Source organism: Vipera berus (genome assembly GCF_964194415.1).
Source record: "Vipera berus genome assembly, chromosome: 12".
NCBI classification, from domain to species: domain Eukaryota; kingdom Metazoa; phylum Chordata; class Lepidosauria; order Squamata; family Viperidae; genus Vipera; species Vipera berus.
In genome coordinates, this window is record NC_138215.1 from 12,152,753 (window position 1) to 12,177,365 (window position 24,613).

General features: G+C 44.2%; 1 protein-coding gene across 1 annotated transcript in view; it reads left to right on the top strand.

Moving 5' to 3' along the window:
- Positions 1–855: 855 nt before the first annotated feature.
- Positions 856–24,613, top strand: part of FANCI (FA complementation group I) — a gene marked incomplete at its 3' end in the record, with an annotated part of 31,737 nt that continues 7,979 nt past the window's right edge. Inside the window, exons 1-26 of the mRNA XM_081337314.1 lie at positions 856–955; positions 1,731–1,803; positions 2,168–2,298; positions 2,968–3,124; positions 3,202–3,259; positions 4,170–4,211; positions 5,111–5,234; positions 5,376–5,461; positions 5,581–5,713; positions 5,831–5,923; positions 6,092–6,228; positions 6,534–6,714; positions 7,365–7,452; positions 9,301–9,431; positions 9,804–9,874; positions 10,256–10,370; positions 11,628–11,750; positions 12,548–12,616; positions 13,549–13,650; positions 13,876–14,061; positions 14,281–14,402; positions 15,382–15,546; positions 21,953–22,132; positions 23,063–23,229; positions 23,361–23,440; positions 23,697–23,813. Coding sequence (XP_081193440.1) covers positions 872–955; positions 1,731–1,803; positions 2,168–2,298; positions 2,968–3,124; positions 3,202–3,259; positions 4,170–4,211; positions 5,111–5,234; positions 5,376–5,461; positions 5,581–5,713; positions 5,831–5,923; positions 6,092–6,228; positions 6,534–6,714; positions 7,365–7,452; positions 9,301–9,431; positions 9,804–9,874; positions 10,256–10,370; positions 11,628–11,750; positions 12,548–12,616; positions 13,549–13,650; positions 13,876–14,061; positions 14,281–14,402; positions 15,382–15,546; positions 21,953–22,132; positions 23,063–23,229; positions 23,361–23,440; positions 23,697–23,813 — 3,015 coding nt within the window. The 5' untranslated portion in view covers positions 856–871. The remainder of the gene's footprint in view (positions 956–1,730; positions 1,804–2,167; positions 2,299–2,967; positions 3,125–3,201; positions 3,260–4,169; positions 4,212–5,110; positions 5,235–5,375; positions 5,462–5,580; positions 5,714–5,830; positions 5,924–6,091; positions 6,229–6,533; positions 6,715–7,364; positions 7,453–9,300; positions 9,432–9,803; positions 9,875–10,255; positions 10,371–11,627; positions 11,751–12,547; positions 12,617–13,548; positions 13,651–13,875; positions 14,062–14,280; positions 14,403–15,381; positions 15,547–21,952; positions 22,133–23,062; positions 23,230–23,360; positions 23,441–23,696; positions 23,814–24,613) is intronic.

A 24,613-nucleotide genomic window follows, 5' to 3' on the forward strand; every position in this document is an offset into this window, starting at 1 on the left:
GGCCTCGAAACAACCGGACGGAGAAAACCCGAGGGCGCCACGGCTCCATCCGGGTCTTCGCGGAGAAGCCGGAAATGATAGGAGGAGAAGCGGGGATTGGTTGCCTAGGGAAACGGGAGAGGAAAAAAAAAGCAATCGCTTTAAGGGGGCGGGGCTTGTTCTGTACACTTCCTGGGCGGGAGATTCGACTCTCGGAAAGGCTGGCGAGGAAGGCGGGATGCGTCGATAAGGCGGGCGAGGAGAGAGGAAAGGTGGGGAAGGGCCCGCCCGGCTGGGGCAGGGTCCTGCAGGGGAGGGGAGGGGGCGTTTGGAAGGGGAGGGGTGGAAGGAAGGGGAGTCAGCTGAGGAACCACTTGGTGGTGGTGGTGGTGGTGGGAGCTCATTGGGCGAGAGGGGCCAAAGGGGCATCAGTCAACGGTGGGAGTTTATTGGGCGACGAGAGGTCACGTGGGCCCCAGCCAATAGAGCTGAGGCAACGGGGGCCGCGGAGGGTCAGATAATACAAGAGAATAGAAATAAACAGATATAGACTAAAATAGAATTAAACAGATAATAGACTAGAATAGAATTAAACAGATTGTAGAAAAGAATAGAATTAAACAGATTGTAGAATAGAATAGAAATAGAGTGGAATAGAATAGGATAGGATAGGATAGAATAGGATAGAATAGAATAGAATAGAATAGAATAGAATAGAATAGAATAGAATAGAATAGAATAGAATAGAATAGAATTCTTTATTGTGACTTTGAATGTTATGGGCTTCCCCAGAAAGGACAGGCTTTCCTTGACCCAGAAAGCAAAACAAATGAAGGAAACCTGTTTTTTTGTCTTTCAGTAAACCTCCCTTATTCTTGAATATTCTGCCAGGATGGACCAGAAAATCCTGCTTCTGGCATCAGAGGGAAACTCAGAGCGCCTCCAGTCCTGCCTGCAGAGCCTGAATGAAAAAGAGGTCAGCCCTCATTGCCTATCAGTTAACTAGACACCTTCCCCCTCCCCAAAGTATCCCCACTGGGGTTATTCGTGCGCAACTTTTGTCTGGGAATTCCTTCTGTTCTACCCTCAGTAGCTTCTTCATGTTGGTCTCCATGCTGGGCAAGCTGTGGCACTCTAGGTAGTGCTGAGCTAAAGTGTCTAAACTTCCTTTAAAGCAGTGTTGCTTAAAGTGTGGTCTGAGGACCCTTGGGGATTCCCCAAGACCCTGTCAGGGGTCCACAAAAGTCGAAATTATTTGCCAGACATTGAGAGCATTTGCAAAAATGGAAAAACCACGTTGCTATTGTTTTTGTCGTAAAAAATAAGTTTTTTCATGAAAACAAATATCGACATTTGTCCTACTGAAATTAAAACAGATGTTTTCATAGAATATTTATCAAACCATGAACAAGAAACCATATTAAATTTATTAGACATTAATATAAATATTTTGTATGATTTCAACTGCTCTTACCCAGGTTTCTTGCCAACTGGGCTAGCTTGCCCTTTATGAAATATACTATCAATCGACTCTTTTGCTGTGTCACTTGATTGTTTATGCCTTAATTCTCACTCGTTCCTTTTTTCAAAATGTTCACAATCTCACACAGATTATTCTTCAGATAATTTGTAGATTGCATTAAGAAGACAGCAAATATGCATGTTTTTATTCAGATTAATTCTGGGGGTAATGTTGAATGTAAAAGTTCAAAGGAATGACACGTTTTGCAATTCTGGTCTCTTTGCCACAGTTGAATGACCTTGTTACGAAACATGCTTTGAAGAAAAAGGGAATTGGTGCTGTTCTGAGAGGAATCTTCAAAGGTACTTACTAAGACTAGTGGATCGATCTCTAGCCCAGTGACCTGGTTTCTTGTCCATATGAAGCTAGTCTTTTGAGCAAGTATAAAAATAATGTCAGTTTCTGACCATACCAGGGACAACCTAGTTCTCATTTTTCATTTTAATACCTGGGTTTTCTTCCTTTTAATATTGTTAGAACAGGCTAGCATCAAGTAATAGCTTATAAATAGTTGACTCTTTTTAATCAACAAAATATTGGGAAAGCAAATTGCCCTATCTGTTAATAAAGGGACACGCAAGCTTTCAGACTGCAAAAATCCAACTTTCCATTGTTTTAAGGCGTACAAAATTAACAATATTTTGTTGTTGTGTGGTTTTTGCTTAGGTTCGCCTTGCTCTCAACAGAAGGGTGTTGCCAGAAGACTAAGTATTTACAAACACTGTATCGAGTTAGTGGAATCTGGTGACCTGCAAGTGGAAATTGCATCTGAAATAATAAGACTGCTTATGTTAGAGGTAAAAGATAAAAATAGCTTCTCAGGGGTTTCCCCAAGTTAACACTGGGGGTGATTGCCTTTTACATCTAAGTCAGAGGTTTATATTTTTTGAATTGGCCATTATATTAGCAACGTGATAACATGTCCTTTGCAGTCCAATGCTATGTGTGCTTATACAGATTTCTAAAAATGAATACTTTGTTACTGTCTGGGATTGTTTTTTCCTTCTTGCTGTTGGGGCACCTCTCACAGTTGTTAATTTTTTAAAAAAGCAACTTTATCTAGGCTGGCAGTCTCCACCTGCAGTTTATGAACTAACTCCCGGAATCCTTGGCAATTTTCATGTTAGCAGGGGGAATTCTTAAAATTGAGGCCCATGTAATTGAATGGCATTGAGAATGGGAAAGGCTGCAATATGGATGATGTGGCATGCATAGCTCTACGTTTTTTTATTGTGAAGTTAGACCGGTCTACATCCTCAGCTTTTTAATAGCTGACATGATATGCAAAATGTGTGTAATAGTTCCTCTTTTATTTTGGGAAAAGACATTTCATGTTGTGACTAAAAGAGGTACTTCTGTGACACTTTTATATTTATTATAATGTAATTCAGAGCTCATTATTTGGTCTGAACCCTTTTAATATAATCAATTATATAATTTTTAAAATATTATATTTAATACATCAGGCTCACAAGATGCCAGGGCTCACTTTGGCTGACTTGGCTACGTTGTTCATTGAAGCCATTAAAGGAGGCAGCCTATTGAGTGGCAAATCTTTGGAACTCTTTCCTACAATTCTTACTTTGCTGGCTACATCTAAAGAGAACCTTGAATATGGGGCAGGTAAGCTTGTTCCTCTTCTGTTTTCCCTTCTTTGTCTTTTGCTAACTAGTGACATCTGCAACTTATTTCCTTTTCAGGTGAGCTGACTGGGGACGAATATAAGAAGCAGCTGATTAATACCCTCTGTTCCAGCAGGTAAGTTTGCGCTTGTCAGATCAGATGCCATTTGTTGGCATCTGTTCTGGCGGTCAATTTCATGTAAAGTGTTTATTGGCATAATTTACATAGGTAAAGGTAAAGGTTCCCCCGCACACGCGTGCTAGTCGTTTCCGACTCTAGGGGCCGGTGCTCATCTCCGTTTCAAAGCCGGAGAGCCAGCGCTTGTCCGAGGACGTCTCCGTGGTCATGTGGCCGGCATGACTAGACGCCAAAGGCGCACGGAACGCTGTTACCTTCCCACCGTAGCGGTCCCTATTTTTCTACTTACATTTTTTACGTGCTTTCAAACTGCTAGGTTGGCAGAAGCTGGGACGAGTAACAGGCGCTCACTCTGCTACGCGGCACTCGGGATTCAACCCGCCAAACTGCCGACCTTCTGATCGACAAGCTCAGCGTCCTAACCCACTGAGCCACCACGTCCCTTAATTTACATAGGCACATGCTAAATTATAAGTACATGGAATCTCTCTCTCTCTCTCTCTCTCTCTCTCTCCCCTGCTCACTCTTTCCTCCCCAGTATTTTATGAAGTGTCATCATATTTCTTCCTATAGATAACGAGCAAAGGTAATAGAATGTTTACTTTGCTAATAATGTTCAGGATTACATTTGCCTTGTAATCCTTTGAGCAAGAATTAGAGTGTTAAAATACCACTTTGTAAACTAAAGCATTACTTAAGAAAAAGACAATTGAATTCTGGATGAATTGTTGGTCACTTGCATTGGTATAAGCTTTGTGGATTATTTAATTAGCCTGAAAATTCATGCCTTATTAAATGTAAAGTACCAGCAATCTCTTTGTAGGTTTAGTTTATTAAACGATTGCAGTTTCTCAGGAAGTATTTTTTGTTATATTTATATTCAGACTGATTGTGTTTTTTTGGACAGATGGAGCCCTCAGTATGTGATCCATCTAACTTCCATGTTCAGGTAAACATTTTCTTTTGTGTGGGGGGGTGGTCTCTGACTTGGGGATCAATTGTAGGGTGCGCAGAGATCTTCAATAACAGTCTATGCTTGGACTTCAAAAAGTTTTCTAGGCTTCTTCCTTTGTGTTCCTTATGTGGGAAAGGTTTCAAAGGAAAGCATCCATGTCTGCATCATTTAGGAAAGATCCATCATTTTGGAATGCTTTTATATCCTTTCCTGAATTGGCTGATGAAATTGAAAATTGCTTAGAAAGATTATTTATTTAAAGTGTTCCAAGTTCAGAATTTATTTATGGCCCAAATCCAAACATTCTGAGACAAGCTTATATAGACTTTCTCTCCTTTCTTTAAATAAAAAAATGGTTGTGGAAAAAGAATATATGTCAGACTTGAATTTGTTTAGAATGCCAATCTAAAATCAAAATATCTCTGTTCAAATCCTGATCTTGCTACCAGTTTATTGATGTTATTTTCCATTGGCTGGATCCATGTACTGTGTTAACTGATAGCTTTGTTTTAATGACTAAACCACAGTGGTCCATCAGTTAAGTCATGGTTTGCAACCCAAAGTACCTCAATTTATAGGAGATAGTGAGCTAAAAATCAAACAAAATTATTATGTGTAACAATACGCCACACAAAATTGTTAAAGAGTTGGGCAGTCTCACAAAATTAATAAAATAAATTAACCTAATCATCATTTCAGCTGACTGTATATATCTGGTTTATTGTGAAGATTCACTGAGAAGGAGAGAACCAATTCTGTTCCTCAGAGCTTTGAAGAAAGCCAGTGTATATTATAGACACACATAAATGTATGTGTTAGTTTGCTTTTTCTGATGTAAATGTGGGTGCCGTCTTCTGAAAAGGCACCAATCTGCCTTTTGTGTCACTATACAGAGATGTTCCACTGAGTAAAGAAGAATTGCAATTTGTGGTAGAAAAGGTCTTAAGAATGTTCTCCAAGTTAGGTCTCCAGGAAATCCCACCTTTGGTTTATCAGCTGTTGCTGCTTTCTTCAAAGGTAACGCTTTCGGGTAAATTGCCCTCCCAAATTTTCCAACATCATTCTAATATCATAATTTCACGGCTCAGAGGAATTATCCTGTTTACCTGAAGGCTTGGAATGTGGATCATGTAACACAGCTAACTCATCACTTCTCAGGGTAGCAAGAAAAACATTTTGGAAGGGATTGTCAACTTTTTCAACCAGATGGATAAAAAGCAGAAAGAAGAGCAGAGAGATTCAGAGTAAGTTGTTTTTCCCCCTCACATTCTCTATTTTAGCTGTGATATTTATTTATTTATTTATTTTATTAGATTTATATACCGCATTCACGTCTTATCACGACTGATATTCAATCTTCCAGATCACTGGAACTGGAAGAAGCTACCGTGCCCTTAGAACAACTCCGCCACGTGGAAGGCACCATCATTCTGCATATTGTGCTAGCTATAAATCTGGACCACGATCTAGGAAAGGAGCTAATAAAATACTTAAAGGTATATTAAGTGCAGAGTTAAGAGATTGAGTTCATGTCAGGCAAGCCCTATGGCACTATTTCTTTGTAAATATGAAGTCCTCTTAAATAGATTTGCATTTTATTTTATGCCTCCTAGACAGAGCAGCAAGGGGATCCTAGCAAAGCCCTGTGTCCCTTCAGTGTGACTATTCTGCTTTCAATGGCCAGAATACACCGATTTAAAGAACAGGTGTGTCTCTCTTTCTAGATTTTGAGTGACTCTCATTTAGTCAATTACAGAAAACTTGGTCATGCTGTCATGTTTACTTATGCTTATTCTGTACTGAACTTGCTGAATTGTTCCCTTCAGGGCACTGACTGAGGAAAGTCCTAATTGCTCATTCTTGTGGTGTTTTAGATATTTGACTTTCTGAAAACGTCAATTATGAAAACTTTCAAGGACAAACAGTTTCTTCAGGGTTCCAGGTTTCTACAGGACTTAGCTCCTCTACAGTATGATATATCTGATATGTTTTTGGAAGTTGTAGCGAACAGGTAAGTTACTACAGTTTGTCAGTTTAAAGCATGGCTCAGCTTGGATACCTCTCCCTTTCCCCTCAGCATGGCTGGCTCAGGAATTCTGGGAGTTGGAGTCCATGAGTCATAAAAGAGCCAAGGTTTCCTTACCCCTGGTTTAGAGCAATTAATGCAAGGAACTTTACCTTTTCCTCCTGCTAATTCTCCACCTAAACCATGAAGCTTTGTAATCAACAAATTTACTGTAAAAATTTTTTTTCTTTAAGTACAGGTGTAGAATCCCTTTATTGTGCTGTTTTCTCTCTTTCCAATGTCCCACCCAGCGTGTTTGGTTGGGATCATGTGACTCAGGGTCTAGTAGAACTTGGATTTATCCTTATGGACTCTTATGGGCCAAAAAGACTTTTTGGAATTAAAACCACAGAAAGTAACCATAGTCTGCCCAAAACTCCAGCCCAGCAGGTGTGCAAATTGGGAGCTGATATCCTCTTGGAAACTTTCAAGGTAATATAAAAATGAAATTGTATGACACTGTAGATATAATATTAAGATTTTTTTTCTCTCTGTTGATATAGGCTTTCTTCAAATTCTTAACGATATTTAGAAATATTTCTAGACTGTCTTTAAAGGCAAAACTCAAGCTGTTTTGATAATTTGGTCACAGTTTTTTTCCTTCTCAATTTAAAATAAATTAAAATTGTTGTTTTTTTCTTTCCTTAACCCTGCCTTTTACTATCTGTGGGAAACAGGAAACAACAGCAGGAAACTTAGTTCAAGGCGAATTGTTATTGGAATGGGCTAAGGGCACAGTATGCAACTTGGTTTTGCTTTTAAATAGAAAGCCAACTTTCATTCAAAAATACTATTTAAATAATTAAAACAGGAGCTACCTGAGAAAGTAGAACCTTAATATTCTGTATTTTGAGCCAATCCAGAACTGAAGGCACCACCACCACAGAGAATTCCTCTTTTTCATAGATTCAACAAGTGCTTATAGAGGCATTTTCTGTGCTGATCAATGGCTTTGGAGTAAACATCTTTGGGGCTGCCTGGTAAGGCATCAGCCAATGTAGCGTAGCTTCAGCAGATTATAATAGAACTCCTAAGTTTACATGGAGAATATGTGCATTTTTAAAATAATCTTTATCTTCCAGGTCCATGAACCAATCAGAAGGGAAATTCTAGAGCAGATCCTGAACAGAGTGATCACAAATGCAGGTCTTCCCATCACCCACTTCATAGGTAATTTTGTCTTACGGAATTCAAGCTCACAAAATGGACTGCAAACTTCCAGTATACTACCTCAAGAAAATTTCATCAGCCAGGAATTTCCCCAGGCTGCTGAATTAAAGAAGCCAATGATAGATTTCTCTAATGCATGAAACCATAAGGATTTGCTCAGCAAGCCACGATGATGTAAATCAGAGGTTCCCAGCCTTTTGGGCACCAGGGACCAGTTCCATGGAGAGAGGTTTTTCAGTGGACTGGAGGGTGTGTGGTTTTGTGTGCTGCCTGCATCCCGCGGATGGGGCTTTGCTTATTTGTGCGGACCGATTGCTGGCATTCCGTGGCCCGGTACTGGTTTGGGACCCTTGATATAAATAATACTTCTGCATCATATATAAATTCAAGAAATTCCTGAGTTCAAGATTATCCTTAGATGATTTCCATCAAGACCAAGTAGGATATGTAACCATGTTCTCTGATCGTAATATGACATAATAAAAGGGCCTCTTAACCCTTACTGTTTAAGACAGGAAAAGCAAGTTCACAGTCTCTGTACTTTTGGGGGGGGGGTTTGGCAAAAGTAGTAAATAAATCCTTTTCTTATCTACGAACCTGAATTGAATTGAATACAGGTTGTCCTTTACTTATGACCACAATTGAGCCCAAAATTTCTGTGGCTTAGCGAAACATTTCTTGTGAAGGTGGCCCCATTTTACAACCTTACTTGCCACAGTTGTTAAAGGAATCACGGCGGTCGTTCGGTTAGTAACATGGTTGTTCAGGTGAATCTGGCTTCCCCATTGACTTTGCTTGCAAGATGGTTGGCAAAAGGGGATCACATGACTTTGGGACGCTGCAATGATCGTACGTGTGAAAAAGGGTCGTAAGTCCCTTTTTTCAGTGCCGTTGTAACTTCAAATGGTCACTAAGTTAACTATTGTAAGTTGAGGACTACTTTTACTTTATTTAGCCAAGTGTGGTTAGACAAGCATTGAGCAGAGGGCTGGACTAGAAGACTTCTAAGGTCCCTTCCAGCTCTAATTCTGTTCTGTTCTATTCTATTCTTCTATTCTATTCTATTCTATTCTATTCTATTCTATTCTATTCTATTCTATTCTATTCTATTCTATTCTATTCTATTCTATTCTATTCTATTCTACAATCTCTCTATTCTATTCTATTCTATTCTATTCTATTCTACAATCTTTCTATTCTATTCTATTCTATTCTATTCTATTCTATTCTATTCTATTCTATTCTATTCTATTCTATTCTATTCTATTCTATTCTATTCTATTCTATTCTATTCTATTCTATTCTAATTTCATTTTCTATATTCCATTCCATTCTGCTCTGCTCTACTCTATTTCTATTCTATTCTATTCAGTTCTACAATCTGTTTATTCTATTCTATTCTATTCTATTCTGTTCTGTTCTGTTCTATTCTATTCTATTCTATTCTATTCTATTCTATTCTATTCTATTCTATTCTATTCTATTCTATTCTATTCTATGTCTCCAGTACAGAAGCACTCAGTATACGTGCAAAACAACAGAGAGAATAATACCAATAAAAGGAGAAAGTGAAGAAGATAATAACAAGGATAGATAATACTACAGTCACATTACATGGATTAATATACATGGATATTAGACAGAACTGCAAATCAATGTGTATCTGCCTTCCTTTTTGATTTTGAAAGGATGTGCCCTTTCCCCTCAGCATGGCTGGCTTAAGAATTCTGGGAGTTGAAGTCCATGAGTCATAAAAGAGCCGAGGTTGCCTACCCCTGTGCTAGTCAGACCATCCTGTCTCTTACCCCACCAGATGCCACAGCTTTAGACGTTCTCCTTTCTTTGCAGAACTTTTGTCCAGTATTATTCTGTCTGCTCCTCTTGTCCTTCAGAATTCTTCCTCTAATGTTACAGAGGCTTTTGAGCATTTGTCGTTCCTTCCTCTCGACACAGTTCAAGGGTTTCTCAAGGCTGTACAGGTAACGTAATTATATTTTTTATAAATATGTGGTTGCTCAAAAATTGATTTTTTTAAAAAAAAAACACAAGGCATATTAATAGATAATTAGAAACACAAAGTGTACTTGGACCAAAAATGAATCTTTAATTGCTCGAAAGGATTTTTTTTCCTTCTCCCACCCATAGAGAAAAGGCCCAAAGTGGGTTACAAAACTGCTTTTATTTTTTTTGGTATTCCAGTAGTTATAAAGACAGTTTATCAAGCCAAGATACATGCCCAGAATTGCCCTTTCTATCACCTTCCAGTTTCCAAGCTGCCATTGATTCCTTCTCGGAAATCCCTTGCTTATGAGCCTGTGACACCCATGTCTAACACATTTGTTTTCTCCCAGCCTTTGCTCAAAATAAGCATGACCTTGAGAGATGCCTTGATCCTTGTTCTTCGCAAATCCATGTTCTCTGGGTAAGTTGTCTTTTTTTTGTTGTTTTGTTTTTTTTAAAAAAACCCATATTCCATGTTTGTTGATTTCCCCCTGCATACCTGTGTGCAAATGTTTTTTTTTTAAAGTAAAATTCAGTAGAACTGTTTGATCCCTTTTATCTCAAAAATGTTTGCTTTAAGTAAAAAAAATTTTTCCCAATAAGAATGATTGATGGTTTCCAGATAGAGAGCGTTGAATCTCTGTGACAAGGAAGAGTTACACAAATGTTCAAGTTTTCTTTTTCTTTTTTTTAAATTATCTACTGGGTTTTGGTTGTGAACAAGTAGCCCACCTTTCTAATAGGTTTTCATCCTGAGGTTGAGAAACTCTTACCTTAAAGTGTTTTTCTCTCTTGATTGCAGACAGCTAGATGCCCGCAAGTCAGCAGTTGCCGGATTTTTGCTGCTCTTGAAAAACTTTAAGGTCCTGGGAAGTTTGACCTCTTCCCAATGCAGCCAAGCAATTGGAGCCAGTCAGGTAAAAAAAATGGCACCGGTTCCAGCATGTTTCAGCAGCCCTCCTTCAGATTCTGGTGTTTGGTTTGATCTGCTACACTAATGCGTATGCTGTAAGGGAGAAATGATTGAAACAGCTAATTACAATTAACTAACTGATGGATTATAGCTAACCAACAGAAGGGACTATTCCAGGGGTAGGCCACCTTGGCTCTTTTATGACTCGTGGACTTCAACTCCCAGAATTCTTGAGCCAGCCATGCTGAGGGGAAAGGGAGAGGTTTCCAAGTTGAGCCATGCTGGCTCAGGAATTCTGGGAGTTGAAGTCCACGAGTCATAAATGAGCCAAGGTTGCCTACCCCTGGCCTAGGCCGTTTTATGACTCGTGGACTTCAACTCCCAGAATTCCTGAGCCAGCCATGCTGAGGGGAAAGGGAGAGGTTTCCAAGCTGAGCCACGCTGGCTTAGGAATTCTGGGAGTCCACGAGTCCTAAAAGGGCCAAGGTTGCCTACCCCTGGACTATTCCAAATGTCTACCAAAGTTTTAAATTACTGTCCTCAGTGCTGATGTTGGTTTGGGAGTATTGAAGTACAGTATGGAATGATGGCAGGTTTGAGCAATTGCAGAAAGGGCTACAGAGACACTGGGAAATCAGGCGGCGTATAAATTTATTATTAGGATTTATTATTTAGTTTCTTCTCCGCCAGATCTAACTCCAGTTGAAAAAAATATCTCCCATTTAACTGGTATCATCAGGTCAGGCTGATTTCATAAGCCTACAGAATAAAGTGTTAGTGTAACCAGCAGGCTTAGATTTCTAAGTTTAACAAGTACAGGATTCTGTCCACAGAACAAGAATACAACAGCTCATTTAGTGACTGTTTGAAGTTACAGTGGCATTGGGGGGAAAAAATGACTTAACACCTGTTTTTCACACACTTGTTGCAGCATCCCCGTGTTCGCGTGATCAGAATTCAGCCGGTTGGCAACCGACTCATGTTTATGACGGTTGCAGTGTCCCAGGGTCACGTGATCGCCTTTGTCACCTTCTCCCAAGCAAAGTCAGTGGGGAAAGCCAGGTCCACTTAACAAGCCTGTGACTAACTTACCAACTGCCGTGGTTCATTTAACAACAAGAGTGGCAAGCATGGATGTAAAAATGAGACAGAATTCACCGAACAAACCTCTTGCTTAGCAACAGAAATTTTTGGACTCCATTGCAATCATAAGTCGAGGACTACCTGTGCAGAGATTTCCATGACTGTTCCTTCCTTCCAGGTCCAGGTAGATGTCCACGCCCGCTATAACGCGGCAGCCAATGAGGCCTTCTGCTTGGAGATCCTAGGCAGCCTGAGGCGATGCCTGAGCCAGCAGGCTGATGTTAGACTCACCCTCTACGAGGTAAGGAGGCCTCTCTTCCTACCTTAATTCCACAACATTTCTCCATGTTTAGCTGTGTCTCCAGTAAACTGACTGCTAATAACAGAGTTGTAAGGGACCTTGGAGGTCTTCTCGTCCAACCCCCTGCTCAGGCAGGAAACCCTATACCCATGGTGACGAACCTCTGTGGGCACGCGCGCTGTCGCCCCAGTCCTAGGCCTTCAGCTGGGTTTTGTAAAATCTTTTTGCTTTAGGCCTCCACCACCATGTGCAAAAAAAAAAAAAGTTCAATCGATCAATTTCAACTTCTCGCGGAGAAAAAAAAAGATCTCGCAAAGTTGGAATTGATTGATTAAACTTTTTAGTCCCACCCAGTCTGCCGTTACCACCGCAGCCACACCTACCCAATGGGGCACACCCACCCAGCACCTGACGATACATAAGTAGGTTTGGGGTTGCAGTTTGGGCACTCGGTCTCTAAAAGGTTCGCCATCACCATTTCAGACAAAAGGTTGTCCAAATCTCTTCTTAAAGATTTCCAGTGTTGGAGCATTCACCGCTCCAGGAGGCAGGTTGTTCCACTGGTTAATTATTCTCACTGTCAGGAAGTTTCTCCTTAGTTCTAGGTTGCTTCTCTCCTTGACTAGTTTCCATCTGTTGCTTCTTGTCCTGCCTTCAGGTGCTTTGGAGAATAGCTTGACCCCCTCTTCTTTGTGGTGGTAGCAGACTTTCTGCTTTAGTTCTCTGATCTGTTTCAGGCTCACATTTAAATAACAACAACAACAACAACAACTCTTTTCCTTCATTTGTCTTTCCAGGGTTTTCATGATGTCTTGCGCAGAAACTCTCAATTGAGTCATTCCATTCTGGATATGCTTCTCTCGCAGGTACAGTGATGATCAAACATTAGAAGCTGGATTTATTTATTTATTTATTTATTTTATTGGATTTGTATACCGCCCTATTCCCGTAGGACTCAGGGCGGTTTACAGGGCAGTTAAAACCATGAATACAAAAAATTAAAAACAAATAAAACAAATTAAATTAAATTCAAGCCCCAAGAGTAAATCTAAATCTAAATCTAAGTAAATCTAAAACCCAGTTAAATTAACAACCCCACAGTCTGGACCAAACAGATCGAAGAGCCAAGTTTAAGTGAAAAGCCAACCAGAGTTTGGGGGGGGGGGTCACCTTTTTAAATTTTAAGTATCCCTGGTTTGGAGTGTAATTCTGCTTTGGAAGAGAAAGCATGAGCCTAGCTGATTGGATGGGCAAAATGGCAAAGTAGTTTTGTGCCTCAAAATAGGAATGTAGAAGAAGGATTTGCCGTGTAGATGGGGAGAAGAAAGAAATATGGATCTAAGTCACATATTCCTCACGAGAGTAATGTTTTGAGCCCAAGACAAATATATCTAATAAACCTCTTCCGAGAAGCTTCTTGGATGAGAAGCGAAACATTTTCAAAGAAAAAAACCAAGAAAGTCCAATTGCCTTTTGGAAAAGCACCTTTGGGGCACCAAATGAGTGGCTGTGTTCTGAAAGGCATTACCGTTTATAGGCAAGTAACAAGTAACAAAGGAGATGTATCCACCTTAGAATCCATTAAAAGAAATAAAAAGTCTATTTACTCTTGGAAGGAAATGGTGATTGTGACAGAAGCAGCTCTCTTCATTCAGCAAATGGTTTCTTCATTCTAATTTTTTTTTTAAAAAAAATATTTTTAACGGGGGAGCTTTCTCCTCCTCGCTATTTATAACCTATAAATAATAGGTTATTATTCATCATTTAACAAATTCATCTCTTTTGTTTATTGCAACAGATAAGACAATATTATGAAGCTGAACCAGACCTGCTGCCCCCGTTAAAATTAGAGAGATGCATCCTGGCTCAAAGAGATCAAATCTTCTTGCAGGAACCTTTGGTGAGAAAGAGAAAAAAAACTGTTAACTCGTTTTAAACCTGTCTTTGTGAGTTTGCATTTGGAAATCAGCAAGAGGACATTGGCGTATTTCCTATGCACCTTGTCCTGCTTTATTCATTGAAGGCAAATTAAATGGAGCCTTTGAAAAGATATTTAAGGTTTGGCTGGCTTTGAAATGAGAAAAGGACATTTTTCATTCATGGTTTAATGCCACAATTCCTTCAGGCTCACCTCTTGTGCTGTATCCAGCATTGTTTGGCTTGGTATAAGAATGTTTTAACTGCGCACCAGCAAGCTGAAGAAGATCAGGAGGAGGAAGAGGAGGATAGAAGTTTCCAGCAAGAATTGGATAAGATGTTGGAATCCATCACAAGACGGATGATCAAGAGTGAACTGGAAGATTTTGAGCTGGTAACAGATTCATTTGTTTTTATGTGACGTTTCTATGCTGCCGTACTCCAAACACCTCTCCACAATGTATAGAAAAGAGAGAGATTAAAAACAGCAGAAAAAATAGTAAAGAATGTAAACCATAATAGTAATGTGAAAAAGCAAATGGGAAGGAGATTGATTCAGCAATTTACAAATATTAGAAGTGGCCATTCTAATTTGCTTGCTTTTGAATGGTAGGATAAATCGGCAGACTTCTCTCAATCAACCGGAGTGGGCTTAAAGAACAACCTCTATGCCATTTTAGTGATGGGCATCTGTGAGGTCTTGATTGAGTACAACTTTAGTACAGGCAACTATAGGTAAGCAGTTGAGTTTCTTATTTCTAAAGATCCATGGCCCCAGCTTCTAAACGAGCTCTAAACAATTTCATTAGTTAGATGCATCACCAAAATCTGTTTGTCATTTGTAAAGTGCAAGGAGGAACAACAACAACAAAAATGAGCAAACACTCCTGAAAGAAAGAAAACACACACACACACACACACACACAGAGAGAAAGGTTCATCTTTAAAAAAAAAGGTAGCTTGGTCCCAGAGCAGTTGTTACCTTACAAGTGCCTGGATGAGCAGGCTGGGTCTTTATTTGCTGTTTAAAATAATGTGGCAGCCAGCTGCACCAATCAACTGTCTTGTGAAGAGACAGTCCCAAATACTACAGTATTTAATGGGCTGAACCAACTAGCAAACCCACAAACTGTGATGATTGTTTGATTTTAATGCATGACCTTGCGTGTATTGGAGAATTATTTTTAGGAACTAAACCATGTAGGGCTATTTAGATCCAAAATGTATGTATGTATGTACATATCTATCTATCTATCTATCTATCTATCTATCTATCTATCTATCTATCTATCTATCTATCTATCTATCTATCTATCTATCTGTCTGTCTACATACCTATAAATTTAAAGAGTATTGGTCCTGATGGTACATGGCTAAGTTAGATGTTCTACCTTTAGTTGCTTTCCTTGAAACTGCAGAAAAAGTCTTTGCAAAAAATATATATATATCTTGATGCGGGTTGTTTGTGTGTTTAAAATTCAAATTACCGGTAAATAATTCACTGAGCCTTTAAAAATGTTCATCCTTAAGAACAGAAATGATGTAACAAAGACATAGAATCTACATCTAGTCACATATCAAGAAATGAATCACCACTCTGTTTCAATTTTTATTATCTGCGGTTAAGTCAAGAGAAAATAGGTCCTCTGCAAAATGAAAAATCATCTTGCGTCTTTTGACTCTCTGTTTTTACCTTTGGTAATATGTGTTGCAGTAAGAACAAGTTTGAAGATGTTTTGAGCCTGTTCAAGTGCTACGCCAAACTTTGTGAAATCTCGAAAGAGAAAGCGGGAAAGAGCAAACTCTCATCAACAAACAAAATTCCCCGAAGCTTCCTGTCGATGGGCTTTGTGTGTACCTTACTTACAGGTCTCTTCAGGTAAAGAATATTTATTTATTTTTTTATTTTAATTCCATTTATATCCCGCCCTTCTCCGAAGGCTCATGGCGGCTTACAAGCTTAGCAGTAGCCTTCATTCTATGTATATGCCTGCTTATTAGGGCTTTCACACCCACCCCAAGCGGCATTATTACAAAGTCAGCTTATTGCCCCCAACAATCTGGGTCCTCATTTTACCTACCTCGGAAGGATGGAAGGCTGAGTCAACCTTGAGCCTGGTGGGATGCGAACCTGAACTAATTGCAGGCAGCTGGTGTTACTTAAGGAGGCATTAGCCCACTGCTCTACCAATTGACTTCAAATACTGATCCAGCCTCTGCATGTTTGGAACAATCGAAGGCAGTCACCAAAAAATGAGATGGACTAGAAATAGCACCTGGAACACAGAAATGAGCTGTAATAGCTGGTAATAAAATACAGGCAATTATCTTTATTGGCAAGAATTGCATTCTTTAAAATTGCCACAAATAATAAATTAGCAAATATTGAAAGCTTAGCTGTGAATGTGCACACTGGACAATTCTCATGTTTTGTCCCTCTGCATGCCCATGAATACGACCCCAAAGTGCCCCAAATCTGATTTTCTGGTTACAAATAAATTTTAGTGCATGAGCAAATTTGCATATGCGGAATCCGTGAATAATGAGCACTTTCAATAAGAACCCCAAAATATTATTTTAAAAAGAGCAGCAGGAGATACAGCAGTACTACTTACCTGAAACAAGAAAGTTTTTTAAATAACTTAAGAGGGCCTTATTGTTCTGAACCAGCCCTCTTCTCGCACCCCTAATCAAAAGAAGAGACTGGAAAGCGTCCAAGGCTAAAAGGCTTCTGCCAAGATTTAATAGTAAACACACAAGAGCTTATCTTCTCAAGCAAAAGAGTTGCTTTCAGCAACCAGCCCCTCCCCAAACACTCCTTTTATAGAGAGCTCAGGGCGTGGTCTCCCTGTGCCTCCTCCCGAGGAGTCCCATAGCCTTCCTTTGTTTGTCCCTGCTCGACTGCCTCCTGCGTCGGGCGTCCTTGAACAGGGCCAGCTGTGGGTCATCATCCTCCGCACTCTCGGGCTCACACAGCTGAGCAGAGGTTCCCGGCTGAGGACTCTGCAAAGTCTCCAAATCATCATCAGCCGGTTCGTTTCCCTCCTCCCCCACATCTGAGTCCTCCGATACATCGGAGCCGGCTGTCGGACCCACAGGCTGACCCTGAGTCACAACACTATCCCGCACCGCAGGGCCCTTCCCCCGGGTCTGCCGATCCGGATGCGGTCGGGATGGGAACTGTTCGTGAAACGCAGTCACCAACGCAGGGGCATGAACGGCGGTCGCGTCTTCCCATGTGAAGTCCTCCGGCCCGTACCCTTTCCACTCGATCAGGTACTGGAAGCGACCTTTCAGCCAGCGGGAATCCCTGATGCTGGCGACCTCGTACTCGGGGGTGCTGTCGCCATCACGAGGTCCTGATGGGGGAGGTTCCGCTTGGCGAAGTGGACAAGCCGGTTGTTCGGGGACCAACAAGGACCGATGGAAGACGGGGTGCACGCGCAGGGAACGTGGCAGAGTTAAACGATAGGCGACCGGGTTGATGACGGCCTCGACTGGGAACGGTCCAAGGTAACGGTGGTCCAGCTTCCTCGCCGGCCGAGTGGATGGTAGGTTCCTGGTGGACAGCCAGACCCGATCCCCCACCGATAGTGGAGGCGTATCCCTTCTCGACCGATCGGCGAACCTCTTGTAGTCGGCCTTGGCCTTCTCCAGCTGCCGTCGCACCAACCGATGGATCGCCTGTAACTCCGCCATGAATTTGTTCGCTGCCGGCTCCGGTGAGTCCACGGGAGAAAGGGGGAAAAACCGGGGGTGATAACCCACATTGGCCAAGAACGGTGTCATCTGCGTGGAGGTGTGCTGCGAGTTGTTAAAGGCAAACTCGGCTATGGCCAAATAGTCCACCCAATTGTCCTGCTGCAGGTTAACGTAGCAGCGCAGATACTGCTCTAAGATGCCGATGACCTTCTCGGTACCCCCGTCGGTCTGAGGATGATGCGCGGACGAGAGGCAAACCTTAATGTCCAACGCCCGCATCAACTCCTGCCAGAAGCGGGCTGTAAACTGGGCCCCCCTATCGGAGACGACTCTATCGGGAAGGCCGTGCAGCCGGAACACCTGTTGGATGAACATGCGACTAGTGGCGCGAGCTGACGGTAAGCCGCGACAGGGGATGAAGTGCGCCATCTTGGTCAACATGTCCACCACCACAAACACTGTCGTGAAGCCGGAGGATGGGGGTAGATCCGTCAGAAAGTCCATGGACACAGCCCCCCAGGGTCTCTTGGGCGTTGGCAAAGGCTGCAGTAAACCAGGCGGGGCCCCTGTCGCTGACTTGGCCTGCCTGCATGGGACGCAGGAGGTGACATAAGACTGGACATCGTGTCGGACTCGGGGCCACCAGAACGTACGGGAGACCAGGTTCAGAGTCTTGAACAGGCCAAAATGCCCCGCAGCCGGGTTATCATGACATTGGCTGAGGACGAGTCCCCTGAGTGGCCCTCCTGGAACATAGAGCCGGTCACGATAATACAGGAGTCCATCCGTGACCGACCAAGGCGAATCTGGCCCCACCTCTTCCTTCCGCTGAGCCACCCACGCCTCCTGCTGCTGCGCCTCCCGGATCCGAGCCCGTATATCCACCGGCTCCCGCACCGCAGCAAAAGACTCGACGGGGATCACAGTCCTGGGCGGAAGCTTGTCTTCCACTCGGGTGTACTCGGGCTTCCTGGACAGAGCATCCGCTCTCTGGTTGTGCCCGCTTGGTATGTACCGCACCCGGAAGTCAAACCTCGCAAAGAAGAGGGACCACCGGATCTGGCGTTGGTTCAAATTCCGAGCGGTCTGCAGGCTTTCCAGATTCTTGTGGTCCGTCCGGACCTCGATTTGATGCCGCGCCCCCTCCAGATGATGCCTCCAAGCCTCGAACGCCGCCTTGATGGCCAGCAGCTCCTTCTCCCAGATGGTATAGTTGCGCTCCGAGGGATTCAATTTCCGAGAGTGATACGCGCAAGGGAAAAGGGTACCGTTGGGCGTCGCTGCCTGGAGCAACACGGCCCCAATGGCAATGTCGGAGGCGTCCGCCTCCACGACAAACGGCCGTTGCGGGTCAGGATGCTTCAAGATGGGCTCCTTCATGAAGGCGTCCTTCAAAGCTTGGAACGCCTGTTGTTCGGGGGCGTTCCACTGGAACCGAGTCTTCTTCTGCAGGAGCCGGGTGAGGGGGGCTGTCAAGGCAGCAAAGCCAGGGATGAATGTCCGATAGTAGTTGGCAAATCCAAGAAGTCGCTGAATATCCTTCACGCGACGCGGGGGTTGCCAACTCTGCAACGACTCAACTTTACTCGGTTCCATGGCGATGCCCTCAGGAGAAATGCGGTGACCCAAGAAATCAATGGTCACCTGGTAGAACTGGCACTTCTCCAACTTGGCAAACAGCCGATGTTTCCGGAGGCGCTGCAGGACCTGACGGAGATGCTGATGATGCGCTTCACGCGACGGGGAGTAAATCAGGATGTCGTCCAGGTAAATCACAACAAACTGGTCCAACAGATCCCGAAAGATGTCGTTCATAAAATGCTGAAACACAGCGGGGGCGTTGGTCAGGCCAAACGGCATCACCGTGTACTCGAAATGTCCATAGCGAGTACCAAACGCCGTCTTCCACTCATCACCCGGCCGAACCCTGACGAGGTTGTAAGCTCCACGCAGGTCCAGTTTCGTGAAGATCTTAGCCTCCCGGAGTCGGTCCAAGAGCTCGGGGATGAGGGGCAGCGGGTAGCGGTTACGCACCGTGATGGCGTTGAGTTTCCGGTAGTCACAGCAAAGCCGTAACTCGCCCGACTTCTTTTTGACGAAGAGCACGGGCGCAGACACTGGCGAGGACGAGGGCCGGATGAAACCACGAGCCAAGTTCTTTGTCAGGAAGTCCCGCAATGCAGCCAACTCGGGCTCCGACATGGAGTACAAACGCCCCACTGGGAGAGGCGCATCAGGGACTAGGTCAATGGAGCAGTCGTAGGGCCTGTGCGGGGGTAATTGGTCCGCCTCTGACTCGCTGAACACGTCAGCAAAGTCGGACAGTTCGGGAGGCAAGGAAACCCCTGGGGAACCCTCCACCTGGCCGGCACAGATATGGCGGGTGTGGTCCACGCACTGCAAACTTGGGAAGGTGACCAAGTTCTGAGACCAATAGATCTGTGGATCATGCGCCCGGAGCCACGCCAGTCCCAAGACCACGGGGAAGTGCAGATCCGAAGTGACGTAGAACTGAATGGCCTCCACATGGGTACTGATGGCCATACACACGGGTTGCGTGGCGGCCGTGATAGGCCCGGACAGGAGCACTCGACCATCGATGGTCTCCACAAGCATGGGCGGATCCACTGGACACTGGGGAACAGCCCATTTGGCCACAAAGGCCGAATCCATAAAGTTAGTGGTAGCCCCAGAGTCAATTAAGGCATGGACCGGAATCCCCTCTGGCTTGCCAGGGAGGATCAGTCGTGCCTCCAGAATCAAATGCCGTGGAGGTTCACAGGCACCGTCGGAACGGCGTCGCTCGGCGTGATCGTTGTGGGTCGCCCGATCTTTCACACCGTCTAGATCGGGCTCGGGCCGTTTCCCGATAGCAAAGCAGGGGACTTTCTCGGGGCAGGCTTGGTCACTGACGCCCGCTGACGCTTCTTCGGGCAAGAAGCAGCCAAATGTCCAGGGTCCCCACAGTAAAAACACAACCCCTCCGATCGTCGTCTGTCCATTTCCGTCACCGATAGACGGGACCTGGCGGCACCCAGCTCCATTGGCTCCTCCCTCTGGACTGGGGGCTCACGCACAACAGGGGCGGCAGGGGTCTGTGGGGTGGCACGGCGACTCTTACGCTGCTGCAGCCGGGCATCGATCCGCAGACAAAGATGGATCAGCCCATTCAGGTCTGAGGGAATGTCCACGCGGGCCAGCTCATCCAACATCTCCTCTGACAAGCCATCCTGAAAGGCATCCACGAGCGCAGCCTCATTCCAGGCGGAATCCTGGCTAAGCAGCCGGAAATCGCTGATATAGGCCTGTAGAGGGCGCTGACCCTGCCTCAAAGCTTTCAGGCGTCGGGTGGCGGTCTGCGCCTTAATCGGGTCCTCGTACATGAGGCGCATATGGTCACAAAACCCCCCAAAGTTATCCAACAAAGGGCTAGGCTGTGCCAACAGAGGCGTGCCCCAACGAGCTGCATCTCCCGACAGAAGGCTCAACACGAATCCCACCTTATCTCGGTCAGTGGGGAAATCAGCTGCTCTCACGCTGATATAAAGCTGGCATTGTCCCAGGAAGGCAGGAAACAGTTCTGGTTTACCAGCAAATTTATCCGGCATAGCTATCTGACATTTCCTCCTGGGTGGGGGGGCAGCATGTACCTGAGCCTGCAGTTGTGCCACCTGAGTGGCCAGCAAGGTGAGTTGCTGGTTGAGCTGGGCATTCTCGGCAAGAAGCTGCTCCATCGTAGTATTAAGGGGTGGGTGGCTGAAAGCAAACTGTTCTGAACCAGCCCTCTTCTCGCACCCCTAATCAAAAGAAGAGACTGGAAAGCGTCCAAGGCTAAAAGGCTTCTGCCAAGATTTAATAGTAAACACACAAGAGCTTATCTTCTCAAGCAAAAGAGTTGCTTTCAGCAACCAGCCCCTCCCCAAACACTCCTTTTATAGAGAGCTCAGGGCGTGGTCTCCCTGTGCCTCCTCCCGAGGAGTCCCATAGCCTTCCTTTGTTTGTCCCTGCTCGACTGCCTCCTGCGTCGGGCGTCCTTGAACAGGGCCAGCTGTGGGTCATCATCCTCCGCACTCTCGGGCTCACACAGCTGAGCAGAGGTTCCCGGCTGAGGACTCTGCAAAGTCTCCAAATCATCATCAGCCGGTTCGTTTCCCTCCTCCCCCACATCTGAGTCCTCCGATACATCGGAGCCGGCTGTCGGACCCACAGGCTGACCCTGAGTCACAACACTTATAGGACCAGAACGCAGTATTAGCAGCTTAACTTTTAGTTAATTTGGGCTTCTATAGGCACCATTTCAGCTGAACAATTCAAGATAATTGTTTAGTCCTCCAGGTCCAAAAACAATAAAACTTGGGTTGTTTTTTCCCCCCATTCTGACTGTACTGCCTGAATGTATTTTACCATAATCCCCATCGGCTTTCGCATGTTTGCTTGAGACGCCTGAAAGAGGCTGTTTTATAGACAGGCAGTCTTCAGCTCCACTCAGCATCCATGGACTTAGCCATGGCATTTGTGTATATATTCAGCCTCTGTCGCTCTGTTTAATTTTCTCAGTCCAGAGTTTTCTTCCAACTTTTCAGGGACTGCGCCCAAAACCACGAGGAGAGCCTGGCTGTTCTCCGCTCCAGCACTGAGTTCATGCGCTATGCTGTCAGCGTAGCTTTGCAGAAAGTGCAGCAATTGGACGAGGCAGGGCAGACAGATGGGCCAGAGGGACAGAATCCAGGGAAGATGTTCCAGTATCTTTGCAAAATCACTCGGTGAGTTAAATCCTAAGTGGTCAAGCGGTTCCAGTATTGTAATAGTAATAGGTAAAGGTTCCCCCACACATGCGTGCTAGTTGTTTCCGACTCTAGGGGCCGGTGCTCATCTCTGTTTCAAAGCCGAAGAGCCAGCGCTTGTCCGAGGACGTCTCCGTGGTCATGTGGCTGGCATGACCAGACGCCAAAGGCGCACGGAACACTGTTACCTTCCCACCGGAGTGGTCCCTATTTTTCTACTTGCATTTTTACGTGCTTTCAAACTGCTAGGTTGGCAGAAGCTGGGACGAGTAACAGGCGCTCACTCTGTTACGCGGCACTCGGCATTCGACCCGCCAAACTGCCAACCTTCTGATCGACAAGCTCAGCGTCCTAACCCACTGAGCCACTGCGTCCCTTAGAATAGTTATATATATATATAACTTTCCAAGCCCATCCTCAGGAAACCTCTCTCTAGCTGAGAAACCAGCACACACACACTGCTAGAGAGAAGTTCTGTGAGGATGGGCTCCAGTACAAGTCCGAAAGCTCTGGTCCCAGTTACTGACCCAGATTGGATCCTGCTAAAAAAAAATAAGCCAAACAAAATCAAGGCACGAGAGGAGAAGAATAAAGGAAGCACCCGCTAAATTTGTGTTGCACGTTTCTATATACATTCCACACACTTCTCTTCTTGCAAAACATTCTTGTTTTGACTAGATCAGGGGGTCTTCAAACTTGTGGAGCAAAGCTGGCTGAGGAAGTCTGGGAGTTGAAGTCCACAGGTCATAAAAGGGCCAAGTTTGAAGACCCCTGTACTAGATCTTCATACTGCTAAGTGCATCGCTTAAAGTGCACCACGAGAAGAGTTTAAAGCAGTAGTGAAGGACGCACGGAATTATTTCTTCAGTCAGCCTGATCTAATTTTAGTCTACTCTTCTCTTCCCATAGAGTCCTCCTGTGGAGATACACCTCGATCCCAACCTCAGCAGAAGAATTTGGGAAGAAGGACAAAGGCAAAAGCATCTCGTTGTTATGCTTGGAAGGCCTGCTGCGGATTTTTAACACAGTGCCACAACTTCATCCAGCCAAAATCTCACAGTTCCTCCAGGCTTTGGGTAAATACGATTCTGCTTCTTTCGCCGACCCAGATTCTATCTCCAGGCGTCCTTTTCACACTGACTTAATGGATTTCTTTTCCGGATTTCCACTTCTTCCCGGCTGCCATCTTTTCATTCCTCTTCGTTAGATATCGCAAATGAAGACGATGAGGAAGCAGCGGAGGTGAACGTCACTGAGAAAGCTGCCTTCCAGATTCGGCAGTTTCAGGTGAGCTGAAGGTTGCGGTGATGGCCGCTAAGCAGCTCCAAGAGATTGGACCATCAGAGATCTGAAAGTCAGCCAGAGCTCCAATTTTGGAGCATTCTTCAGAAAAGATTCTGTAATTATTCTAGTTTTCCCTAGAAAATCTTCCAAGTCCCCTAGACTAGGATTGGGATGCTTGATTCTCAAAGCACTCATGCCTCCTTCGGATGATTGTATCTGTTTGTTGTGACCTTCATCTTTTCCTTTTGCCTTTTTCCAGAGATCACTAACAAACCTGCTTAGCAACTCGGAAGAAGATTTCAGCAGCAAGGAAGCTCTTCTGTTGATCAACATCCTTGTGATGCTCTCCAAACTCATGGACCCTTCCTCACCCCAGGTAGGTATTTTTTTTATTTGTTTAGGGGTGGGTTTTTTTTGTATCCCGCCTTTATTATTTTTACTAACTCAAAACTGAACATATCCAATACATCGACCTCCTTGCCACGCTTTCCAGAATGGCAAGGAATTATTGAGTATTACAAAAGTACAATTGATTTATGATTTTATTCTTGGTTCTTGATTTCAGTCCACATTGAAGTTGAGTTCTGTTTTCAGTTTCCTTGGATTCTTTTTTCTTTTCTTTCTCACCTCTCTCTCTCTGTGTCTCTCTCTCTCTCTTTCTCTTGAAAATCACATTTTCTAAAGTCGTCTTTACTTGTTTCACTTGCTGTTGCTGCATTAAATCTTGGTATGGTCCTGTTGCCCTTGCCAAGAGCACCGCTCTGTTTTAATGGTCTTGTTAGAACCCATTTCCTTTTTTGGGGGTGGGGGGTTGATTTGTCCCTTTCTGGTTTCTTTCTGTGGGTTCTGTCATTCTCCTGAGGGGGAGAACTCTGTGGTATGTTTATCTGCTTTGCTACAATGTATCCTTCCCGCTGTTTCTACAAACTTACTCTTTGAACTGTCTCTCCCTTGATGTTACCTTGGGGTGAGAAAGGAATGTGCCTCCGGCCATCTGGCTTATCTCTCGCTGCGGCAGAGAAAGGTGCGAAGACCCAACAACGTCTCCACAGGCATGGGAACGGACCTGTTATCAGCTCCGTTCCCACGGCGAACTTAACTTAACCTGGGGATTGGCTCGTTTGAACTGACCGGAGGAACTATTGGGTGGGGTTTGCTTGGGACTCTTTTTAACCT